This window comes from Moschus berezovskii, chromosome X (genome assembly GCF_049115385.1).
Source record: "Moschus berezovskii isolate FMDL1 chromosome X, NW_MosBer_1.0, whole genome shotgun sequence".
Lineage (NCBI taxonomy): Eukaryota > Metazoa > Chordata > Mammalia > Artiodactyla > Moschidae > Moschus > Moschus berezovskii.
Window position 1 is genome coordinate 121008714 of NC_142488.1, and position 12303 is coordinate 121021016.

The 12303-nt window shown below is 43.4% G+C and overlaps 1 protein-coding gene across 1 annotated transcript; it reads right to left on the reverse strand.

Annotated features, from left to right (window-relative positions):
- Positions 1-6466: 6466 nt before the first annotated feature.
- On the reverse strand, positions 6467-7474 carry GPR119 (G protein-coupled receptor 119). Its single transcript, XM_055437983.1, has one exon. The coding sequence runs from the start codon at positions 7472-7474 to the stop codon at positions 6467-6469; it is 1008 nt and encodes a 335-aa protein (XP_055293958.1).
- Positions 7475-12303: the final 4829 nt, after the last annotated feature.

A 12303-nucleotide genomic window follows, 5' to 3' on the forward strand; every position in this document is an offset into this window, starting at 1 on the left:
TATTGATACAGATGTATGTCACTAGTTTCAAATTTAACAATTTGGACATGTGACTAGACTTCTCACCCTCTCTTCTGTCATGCAAAGAAGTATGCTGTTAGGCTTGTAAACAAATTTATGGGAGGAGTGATAAAACTTCTAAGAACCTGCTTATCAATACTTTTATATCCACTAACACATATAACTTGGGGGATACTATTTTCGTTAGCCTAGCACAATCAAAATATTGCATGTAAGTCAGAGTGATAAAGTTGCTTTTTAAAAATACCATCATATCTTCTCCGTGAGAATGGCTTCTTGCATTAATCTTAACTCCTGAGATTTCAGTAAAGGATATTTCTTCTCTCTATTCAGTGTCTCAGCATCAGAATTCAGTTGCATTTGGGGCTGTGCCTAACTCATTATAAGCACCCTTCATGCATCCTTGGCTCTCCCATTTATTTAGTAAATAAGAAAAACAATTCACATCATTGCATAAGATTTCTAGGGGACCTGATAATTTTAAGGTGGTAGTTGGAATTTTGGATTATGAGCCCATTTTCCACATTTGAAATAACCTCATAGCCTTCAGCTCTAATTTCTTGGTTCAGTTTTCTTAACCAGTTAAACCACCTCTGAGATGACACCAGTTTGCTTTTCCATAAGATGTGCGTTAGTATTTGTGGAATGGCTCAGTGGGAAAATCTGCAAATTTTATGAATCATAAAAGCACATTTATAAGACAGCATGGCATTTTATTGGGCCAATGACTGTTATCTCAGCATGTTCATCATCTTTTAAAAAATTAATTTTACTGAATTTTTTTTTTTTGGCTGCACCACATAGCATGCAGGATCTTAGTTCCCCAACCAGGGATTGAATCCACACCCTCTGCAGTGGAAGTGCGGCATCTTAACCACTGGACCACCAGGGAAGTCCCCATCCTTTTAGTGCTGTAATGCCAACACAATCAAGACAGAACTGGAACCACCATGGATTTATTATAGTAAATGGGAAATATAATTCAATCGTGAAACTATTGGGTAACATACACCAAATGAAAGTAAACCTAAAAAATAGAGACCCCCCCCATCCCCCAGGTTCTTGGTGTGATTTTAGTCCCTCTGGTGCTTTGGAGCAAATGAATCCTGCCCGCCCCATTGTGTGGAAGGCATTTGAAAGAAACAGGCGCTGCTTTGTGCATTAAAACAGACTCTGAGACCCTTAGCAGCTGCATCAGTCATTTCTAGGACTCTTCATGAGAGGGCTCTTTGAGCTCAATGGCAGCTTATGGTCCCAACAGCTTGGAAATCCAGTGAACATACAGCTGCCTAGTTGCCTGTGAAGCCCTCCCACACTTCAGCCTGCCACAGTGGATCTGTTAGGTGGAACACATCTTTCCCGGTCAGCCAGGCTGTGAGACTATGGCTTCGAGGCTTCAGCTGCAACAAGAGCTGACTCCTGGCTCCATGTGATTGTATTTTCATATTCTCATGCCTACTTAGCATTTTATGGTATTGCATAAAGCAACTCCCTCAGAAGATTTTAAGAGTGAAAACACTCTGAAATTGGTATCTATATCACATGGCGCTATATCAAGGATGCCTTTGTCCTGTGAGGGGGGTTGTTAAACTGCTGTGTCTCATTAGTCCAGATTTCTGGATTTGCAGATTAACCCCGTGGCAGAGCATACCGATAGGTTTTCTTTTGTAAACACAAAATAACTGATGAGCCCTCTTGGTATGGATTATGCTTTCAGGAAGCCATGCACATTCATTTCTTTGAGATATTCATATCAGTGTGACCTGTTCATTTATGGCTCACTTTTGACTTCTTGTAGCAAATATCCTAGGGAAACATTTTGTTGTAGTTGTTTACTCGCTAAGTCATGTCAAAGTCTTTGTGATGCCGTGTAACGTAGTCCACCAGGCTCTTCTGTTTATGTGATTTCCCAGCCAAGAATACTGGAGTGGGTTGCCATTTCCTTTTCCAGGGGATCTTCTTGACCCAGGGATTGAACGCACATCTCCTGCATTGGCAGGCAGATTCTTTACCACTGAGGCACCTGGTAAGCCCCCAGGGAAACATTACCCTCCAAGAAATGCCAGCAGAAGTGAATCAAAATTCTTATAAGTGTTTAATACTCCTTGACCTAGTAATACTACTTCAGAGAATTTTATCCTGAGTGATTTAACAGACATGTCAAAGATTGATGGCTGTATGCGTGTTCAGTCATTCAGTCATGTCCAACTCTTTGCAACCTATGGATTGTAGCCCACCAGGTTCCTCCATCCATGGGATTATCCAGGGAAGAATACTGGAGTGGGTAGCCATTATCTCCTCCAGGGGATCTTCCCAACCCAGTGACTGAACCCACATCTCCTATGTCTCCTGCATTGGCAGGTGGATTCTTTACCACTGAGCCACCTGGGCAGCCTGACAAAGATTTATACACAAGGGTGTTTGAAGTGGTATTGTAACAGTGAGAAATTGGAAATAACAAATGTACAACTATAGAAAAATGGTTAAAATATTATATACTCATGTTGAAAAACATGCAACCTTTACAACTCATGTTTTTGAAGAAAGCTTAATGACATAGGAAAATAGCACAATATAATATTAAATGAAGAAAACAGATAAAGGAAAGTAACAGTGAATATCTCTGGATGGTATAATTATAGGTACCTTTATAATTTTATATATGTTTAAAAACTTCTAAAATGAATAAAAACTATAATCAGAAAAGAGTAATGACCATCATGTGTGCATGAATATATATCTCTAAAGAAATCCAGGAAATCTGGGGTAGTTTTAGCACCTAGCTCTCAATAAACATTCATGAGGTGTATAGACAGATGAATGAATAAATGGCAGTTGACACTTATAGGTACCATCATTGAGTTTATATGACTGCAAGAAATAACAAATGAAGATTTATTAATTAAAAGAATTTCAGATCAGTCAGCAGTTTGAAGGGTGACATATGAAGGAATCACAAAATGAGTAACTGATGGCTGCTAAGATATGGGGCTGGTTGCTGTTCTTGTTGCCCAGCTGTCAGCACCATCTTTCTTCTCGTTCTGTGCATCCTCGAAGTATCTCTTGAGCCTGCTGTTTTCACTGGTCTCTGTTCACTTTGGCCAGTGACTGAGCAAGTGTAGATGAAATCAAAGTCACAAGTTCGTTTCCCATGTGAACCTGCAAACACTTCATCATACAGGGCGACAGTATCCCAAGGCTGAGTCTGGCTAGCCGGCTCTCAGAGATGGCTGTTTGGTCATGTGGACAAGCAGGGGGTGGTGACGGATCATGTAAACCTGCCTATAGCAGCTATCAGACACCTCAAAATGCCCGTGTCCAGAGGGCTGTGTGTTCTGTTCTTGAGGGTTGTCCTCTGAAACATAGGTGTGCTATGCATAACATTAGCTACCCAAGGAATTAGTATAAAACTTAGCCATGTCACAGTAGTTTTTTTTTTTTAACAGATTCATAGTAAGCTGTTCATGGAAATGATTGATGAGCCCAATTGATCTACATTCTGTCCTACAAGGTATTAATATATTTTGGCTATTTTGATCAAATTGCTGGACAGGATCTGGCTTCTCTGCAAGTGCATCGGGAGACAACATTGGATCCATGAATGAAATCTAAATATTTCCATGCCAGTGTGTTCCCTTATCTGTACAGGAACCTGCATCAAAGAAAGCCATTAGACTAGTACAGAGCTTTCTGTATCTCTGCTCTCGGTGGCTTATCAAACACAGGGTTCTTGATTGCGGTTACTCTTCAACCCAAGTATATGATAATAGTGCCCTATTTATATCCCCTCTGTCTTGATCCCGCTAAGGTATTAGATTTATGTTTGTCTTTTCTAGCCTGAGTCACCTCTCATCACTCATTTTTCAAAACCCTTATTCAGGGATTGAGGAATTCATGGTTTGGAGCCTGATAGTCCTTGTCCTAGAGGTCACAATGCCTGCAAACGTGACTGATTCCCTTGAATCGATCAGCTGGATATTTTATTCCTCAGGATTTTTAAGGAAGAGGAAGAGAATATTTTCTGAGCACTAACAATGTGCTGTGGTTTACTAGGCATTTTCGCATACAGTGTCTGAGTTAATCCTCACTAATAACCCCAATGTTACAAATGAGAAAGCTGTGGCTTTGAGAACTTAAACGACTGAATCATAATTTGAATACCCGTTGGTTGGACTTCAAAACCTGCATTTTCCCATTGGACACACTGACTCTCAGGAATAGCAGGAATTTTTTTAGGCTGAACCTCATTGCACAATAATCAGCTGGCCTCTGCTCAGCTCCTGCCTTTCTCCTGTAACTAAATTCTATTCCACTTTGCCTGTGTTACCTTGGCAAGATCAGGCCTTTGCAGCAAGGCCAGAAAATTAAGCTTTGAACCACTAATAAGGAGACCATTGATTTGAGCCTGCTTTCAATTTTGTCCTCAAACCCAGCTACTCTTTGTATTTTACCTCATTCCAGTAACTCATAACCCAGTCCAGGCTGGCATAACTGGTACTTGCTGGGTGCTCAGCCTTTCAAGGTATATTGGACTCCATCATCCATTCAAGAGCCAGAAATTTCTTCAGTTGTAAGAACATAAAGGTTACTATGGTAAAGACAAGCACAGGCCTCCTCTAGGTCAGAGTAGCAAGCAGAACAACTTGCAAAATGATCTACCAGAGGAGGCTTGATGTGTATTAGAAGAGATCAGAGAAAAATGTGCCATTTGGTCTGAAGGTAAGAGAAGAAAGGGAGAAGGGAATTTTCAAGAGCATGGACATGAAAAGGGATGACTGTTAACTTCAGAACAACTGAAGAGAGCAAGCTGGGGGTTAATCTAAGACTGAAGGGGAATGAAAACCCAAGTGTGAAGCATCCTTCTGAGAGGCTAATTCCATCCAGGTTCTGAGCGTCATAGTTTGAGATTGGAATGAAAATTGTCAGAGGCCTCTTGGAGTTAGGCAATACACATTAGGCTCAGATGTATCCCCAAGTCATCATTTTTAGAGATATCGAGGGGTTAACCTTCCAAGGTTGTTTGGCACCAAGTCCCAGACAAATCAATCTGTACTGTTTTGGTTTCTTCCTTTCCCATTTTTGTTGTCCACATGGCAGCTTTCTAGGGAAATAATCTAGTTTTGGGCCTTAGGAGGCAAACTTCCGAGGAATGTATTGTGGAGACTAGGAGGATGGATAAAGGGTTATAGGAAATTCAAGACGGCTGAACATGGCTCCTAGATTTCTTCCCCACTATGCTCTTATAGTTTCTGCTGCCAGGGTTGCCCAGAGGGAGCCTGAGCATAATTTCCAGTTGCCAACTGTCATTTTCTGTACCCACAAGAGAACAGGATGAGGCTGGTCTCCTGGGCCATTTTGGAGGCATCCTCTTATGCAACTGAATTTCTTAGGAAACGCAAATTTGGTAGTAAATGGCAAACCGTCAAGCTTTGAGGAGCAAAGTGGGCCCAGTGTGGAGAGCTTGGCAGTGCCGTGTTTTGGTTCCTGCCCCTTTCTTCCCTTTAAGTGTCTTGGAATTTGTGGTTCAGCATCATCACCAGCAAGAAGCTACAAGTGACATAAGAGGCCAACTGAGGGGAAGGAGCACCACAGAGTTAAGGTTGGGTGGGTAGGGCGTTAAGAGCAGAAATAATCACAAGACTGGCTATTTGTTAAAGAAACACTGTTTTGAACACCATGAAGTGTGGGAAAAGACCAGCTTTAGTATTATTTCAGGTTCCTACATTTATACAACCTCACTACATAAAATGTCTGATTATATCAGGGAGGGCAGGACTCCTCGTTTTATCAAAGCAATCACTATAGTAAACAGTTACAAGGAACAGAACCTCATTTTTCTAGTACTGTGCTGTCTAATCTGATAGCCACTGTCCATGTGTAGCTCTTCAGCATTTGGAACATGGCTAGTTTGAATTGAGATGTTCTGTAAAGGTAAGATACACAGCAGACTTCAAAGATTTAGCATGAAATAAAAGTATAATATTTTATATTGATTACAGGTTGAAATAATAAAGTTTGAGGTATATTGAGGCAAGTGAAACATTAACATTAATTTTGTCTGTTTCTATTTTTACCTTTTTAACACGACTACAAGAACATTTAAAATTACATAGGTGGCTTGCAATAGATTTCTATTAGATAATGGTGTTTTAGTGTGTTCAAAAATAAGATTTGAGTTTAAGCATCTTTCTGGTAGTACACTTGTTGCTTTAAGTAAGTATACCTGTACAGGAGAAACAGACTCATTGCAAAAGAAGGGCAGGGAGGAATGGAGATTTGCAAATGGGGAAGCTGATTATAGAGGGTGAGGGGTTGCAGGGGTACAGGGGGTGGTCAGTTGCCAGAAGCAAGTGCTCTCTTTCCCCTATAGCTCCATCTGATCTCCCAGCTGGGGCTCTGCGAAGTGAGGGGAGAGGCACTTTGAAACTGGTCTGCCTTTACCATCTTAGCCTTCAAGCTCTGAGTGGGACATGGTGGTAATGTAACGCACACTTTCCCTGCGCCCCTCTGGACCCCCATCCCTGGCCGAGAGAAGAAGAAGGCATGCGATGAGCCCCTTCTTCATAGCCAGGGCCATCTGGGAGAACTGTTGCCGTACCTCCTTCTGCCAATAGGCATAGATGAGTGGGTTGAGCAGGGAGTTGCCCACACCGAGCAGCCACAGGTACTGTTCCAGCACCAGGTAGAGGTGGCACTCCTGGCAGGCCACCTGCACAATGCTCGTGATAAGGAATGGGGACCAGGACAGAGTGAAGCTGCCAATGAGAATGGCCACCGTGCGCACAGCCTTGAAGTCACTGGGGGTCCGTGGGGGCCGGTGAGCCCTGGCCAGGGCTCCCGCATGCTCCGTGTTGCGGATCTGCTGGCTATGCATGGAGGCAATCTTGAGTATGTCACAGTAGAAAAAGACAAATAGCAGCAGGGCTGGAAAGAAGCCGACGCAGGAGAGGGTCAGCACGAAGCGTGGGTGAAACACAGCGAAGAAGCTGCAGGACCCCTTGTAGGTGGTCTGCTGGAATCCGTGGATCCCGAGGGGAAGAAAGCCAATGAGGTTAGACACCAGCCACAGCCCGGCAAGGCAGGCCCCGACCATGAACCCATTCATGATTTGGAAATAGCGGAGTGGCCGCTTGATGGCAAGGTACCTGTCAAAGGCAATCAGCATGACCGTGAGGACAGAGGCAGCTGCAGAAGAAGTGACAAATGCCATCCGAAGGCTGCACAGTGTCTTCTCCGTGGGCCGAGCCGGGCTGGAGAGCTGGTCTGTGACTAGGCCAGAGATGGCCAGGCCAAGCAAGGCATCAGCCACAGCCAGATTCAAGGTGAAACAGAGATTGACGCTATCATTCTTGAGGATCAACGACAATACCGCCATGGCCACGAGGGCATTAGCAGCAATAATGAGGGAGGCCAGGACAGCAAGGATCACTCCAAACGAGACAGATGATTCCATGTCTTGAAGTGGCAGGATTTCCACTTACCGGGGGATACTGGCCCTCCAGCTCAAATTCTCACGGGCTGGGTGAGACGGAGCTGTGTGTTCAGAGCTGGCAGTCCAGTCTGGCGGCTGGCCGTCTTTGGGATCCTGCTGGTCATGGAGAATCACTCCCTCTCTGGTTTTCAGTCCTCAGCCTCTTGCCTCTCCAGTGGTCTGAAGGCAGCAACCCCAGTGCAGATGTATCCCTCGGCCCTGAGCTAGTCCCTCCTCCAACAACCAAGTTACTAGACAACTCCCAAGCACCTGCCTCCTGTTGTCTCGCCAGGCTCTCTCCCCTCACTAATGTTTCAAGGACTTTGTTTGGAGAGACCAGGGCATTCATCAGGTCTCCTGTCTCGCAGAAGATATAATTGACTCTAATCACACGTTTTTTCTTCCATAACTTGATTTTAAATGTCCACTTCCTTTCTTCCTAAGCCTCAAATACTAGCTTAACAACTAATCTGAGCTGAATTAAGCATTTTCTGAATAACGAATTCTCAGTTACTATTATGACTGCTTTTAATCAACCAAGATGATCATAATCCATTAAAGTGGGAAGTGGGGCAGGCAAGCTATTTTAGGGTCCAGCATACTTTCAGGAAAGTTATACACATGTTGGCGGTTTCTTATCTTTCATTTCCTAACACCTCAGATTCTAATTCTTTCAAATAGGGTGTGCTGGTCCCCTATTTCTCATCCCTCAAAGCTTGATTAGTTGAGGATTCAGAAAGGCCAGAGAAGCAAAAGAGAATTGTTACCAGCTGTCATTCAGTTTAGAAGAGAGCCTGCTCCCTATTGAAAGCTGCTGTCTGCTGGGTATACTCATTGAGAAAATTTCTGCCTTATGTTGGACCCTGTCTCTGGTCAAGAGTTGTGGTTGCCAGCCTTGTACTTTCTTCTTTTTGGCTGTGCCAAGTGGCATGTGGGATCTTAAGTTCCCTGACTAGGGACTGAACCTGTGCCCACTTCAGTGGAAGTGTGGAGTCCTAACCACCAGACTGCCAGGAAAGTGCCTGCCTTGTACTTTCTTGATCCTGTGACCTTGTCTTTCTTTTTAAAGAATTTTATTTTATTGAAGTGTAGTTGATTTACAATGTTGTGTTAATTTCTGCTGCACAGCAAATTGATTCAGTTTTACATATATATATACACATTCTTTTTCATGTTCTCCTCCATTATGGTTTGTCACAGGATATCGAACATAGTTCCCTGTGCTCTACAGTAGGACCTTGTTGTTTACCCATCCTACATATAATAGTTTGCACTCACTAATCCCAAACTCCCGATCCCTCCCTCCTGGTTCCCCCCTCCCTGTTAGCAACCACAAGTATGTTTTCTGTGTCTGTGAGTCTGTTTCTGTTTCATAGATAGGTTCATTTGTGTCATATTTTAGATTCCACATATAAGCGATATCATATGATATTTGTGTGTCTCTTTCTGACTTACTTCACTTGGTATGATAATCTTTAGGTCCATCTATGTTGCTGCAATTGGCACAATTTCATTCTTTTTTATGGCTGAATAATATTCCATTGTCAGTATATGCCACGTCTTCTTTATCCATTCATCTGCTGATGGGCATTTAGGTTGTTTCCATGTCTTGGCTATTGTAAATAATGCTGCAATGAAAATTGGGGTCCATGTATCTTTTTGAATTATAGTTTTCTCCAGATATATGCCCAGAAGTGGGATTGCAGGATCATATTAGCCTTGTTTTTCTTGATCCTATTGACTTAAGGTATCTCTGGGACAGGAGAAGGGGAGGTGAACTGTACTCTGGAAAGTGTCTGCGCTAATGTTTGGTTGTGGAATTTTCCATTTTCCAGCGATAGAGTTAGACCAAAGGACAGCAGTGTTGCTGAGGCAGGTGAGATGGGCCCAGGGAGGGTGGCTGTGCAGCTCATTCTTATTTTAGATTGTATATCCATTTGCTCAGGTACATTAGAACTAACCTTTTGCATGCTACTCTCATCTTGGATACCAAGAAGAGAGGGGTGGGGAGAAGAGTGATTAGAAGCTTATTTACTCAATTCGGGTCAGAGCACAAATGGGAAAGGTTAGTGTTTTAAGTGAGAGCGTGGAGAGCAGGGTGCAGAGTTGAAAGCAAATATTATATTCCAGGATGTTTTGACAGTCTGAGAGGGACTTTGGCAGATGTCTCTCTTACAAGGTTCAGAAAACCTGTGGGGTGGTATTCTGGTTGCCAAACTGAACAGTTCATATTCTTTGGTACATCCATTAGGAGGCTGGTTTCAGTCGTTTAGCACCTGGTCTAATTTTATACCTGGATCTAAGACATGCTTTTGTTTCCCCAGCCCCTTGACTCTATGTGTGGAGTCAAGATGGCTGTTTCAAGGCCATGCTAATATTCAAGAGTGCATCAGAGTCCCCTGGAGGGCTGGTTGACACCCAGATTCTTGAGGCTCACTGTCAGAGTTTTGGATTCATTAGTTCTGAGGTGTTCCCAAGAATCTGCATTTCTAACAAGCTCCCAGGTGATGCTTATGCTTATGCTCCTCTAGTGAAATGCTCCAGGGAAATGGTTCTTAACCTTAACAGTGCAGTGGAAACACGTGTTGATTCCAAAAATACTGACATTTGGGTCACACACCAAGGGATTCTTATGTCCTTAGTCTGAGATGTGACTTCAGCATCTGGAATTTTAAAAGATCCACAAGTGATTCTAATATGCAGCCAGAGGTGGGAACCACTGTCCAATGGCAAAAGCACAGGCTCTGAATTCAGGACACCGGGGGGCCACCCCTACATTAATTCCTGTGCTTTTGTGTGGACAAATGACTTCACTTCTCTGACTTAGCTTTGGCTTCCTAATGTGTGACATGGGGACAATAATACCTACATCTCAGTGTTGTGGGGATTATGAAAATGAGATTATGATGGATATGAAAAGGCTTTTAAAAAGATTGTATTTATTTATGGCTGCAATGGGTCTTTGTTCCTCCACTAGGGCTTTCTCTAGCTGGGATGAGCAGGGGGCTACTCTTCATTGCAGTGTGCAGGCCTCTCATTGCAGTGGCTTCTCTTGTTGTGGAACATAGGCTCTAGGACATGTGGGCTTCAGTAGTTGTGACACATGGCCTTAATTACCCTGCTGCATGTGGGATCTTCCTGGAGCAAGGATCAAACCTATGTCGTCTCTTGCATTAGCAGGTGGATTCTTAACCACTGGACCACCAGGGAAGTCCATGAAAAGGCTTTCGTTGAGTTTACATTGTTATTGAGGAGAAGGAAAATGACATGAATGTCCATCCAATGTTGATAAATACAATGAAGGAAAAGGGCTTCCCTGGTGGCTCAGATGGTAAAGAATCTGCCTGCAATGTGGGACACCTGGGTTCGATCACAATGTGGGAGACCTGAGTTCGATCCCTGGGTTGGGAATATCTCCTGGAGGAGGGCATGGCAACCCACTCCAGTAGTCTTTCCTGGAGAATCCCTATGGACAGAGGAGCCTGGCAGGCTACAGTCCATGGGGTTGCAAAGAGTCAGACACGACTGAGCAACTAAGCACAGCACACGGAGGAAAAATAAAGCAGCTAATTGTGTCCAGCTCTTTGTGACTCCATGGACTGTAGCCCGCCAGCCTCCTGTCCATGGCATTCTCCAGGCAAGAATACTGGAGTGGGTTGTCATTTCCTACTCAAGGGAATATTCCCCACTCAGGGGTCTAACCCGGGTCTCCTGCATTACAGTCAGATTCTTTACTGTTTGAGCCACTAGGGAAGCCTTGTCTTCTAGTCTCTTGTGCACCAAAGGGTGAAACAGATCAGGAATATTGGTATGACCTGACAACCTTGTAAAAATGGAAATCTTTTGCCTTTGGTAGTTCTTCTGCTGGTTCCTCTGCTTGAGATGCTCTTGCCCATTCCCTATCTTCGATCTACAAGGTGACTACCTTCAAGGTCCAATTCAACTGTTATCTGCCTTTCTGTAGTATGCAACAATCTGCTTTCCATCCCCAGTTTCCTCTGACCCCAAGCAGTCAGAATGAATTGGTGCCTTATCTGGTTCCAATAGCATTTCACTCATGTCTTCACTGCAACACTCATCCTTTTGTATATTTATTCACATATGTAACTGTCTGGCAACACTGTGAGCTGGAATCATGTAGTTTTGTTCACTGTAGTATCCCCAGCATCTAGACCAGCACCTGAACGCTAACAAACACAGGATATGACTTCATGTTGGTGTTAGACGTGTTCTTTATTTATTTTTTTTAGCGTAAAAAGATACCAGCATGGAATATCAACTCCTTTGCTATCATCCTGAGGCAAACCACTATCATCTCTTGCCTGAATTATTGTGGAGCTTCCCAACTTGTATTCCTGCTTCTATCCTAGGCATTTCCACGCACCCTCCCCACCCCTGACTTTCCCACCCCTGGCCACCTCCAGTCTGCGGCCAAGGTGATCCTGCTAAAATGTAAGTCAGATTAACATCCTTTGGTGGCTTCTCACCTCACATTGAGTAAAATCCAAAGTTGCCACCCAATATGTTCATGCCTAATCTGCTCCCCTGACCCCCATTTATCCTATGCATAGAGGCTAAAGATACAGACTTTGGAGCCATACTATCCTGGTTCTCCCATTTATCAGTTATGTGACCTAGGGCAAGTGACTTAACCTCTCTGTGCCTCAGTTTCCTCATCAGCAAAATGGGGACAATAGTATCTCCTTCAGAGGGTTGCTGTGAGAGTAAATGAATTAATATGTGTAAAGTACCTAGAAAAGTGTCTAGTATGTGGTGGGTACTAAATCAGATTTTGTTAAATAAACAAAAAT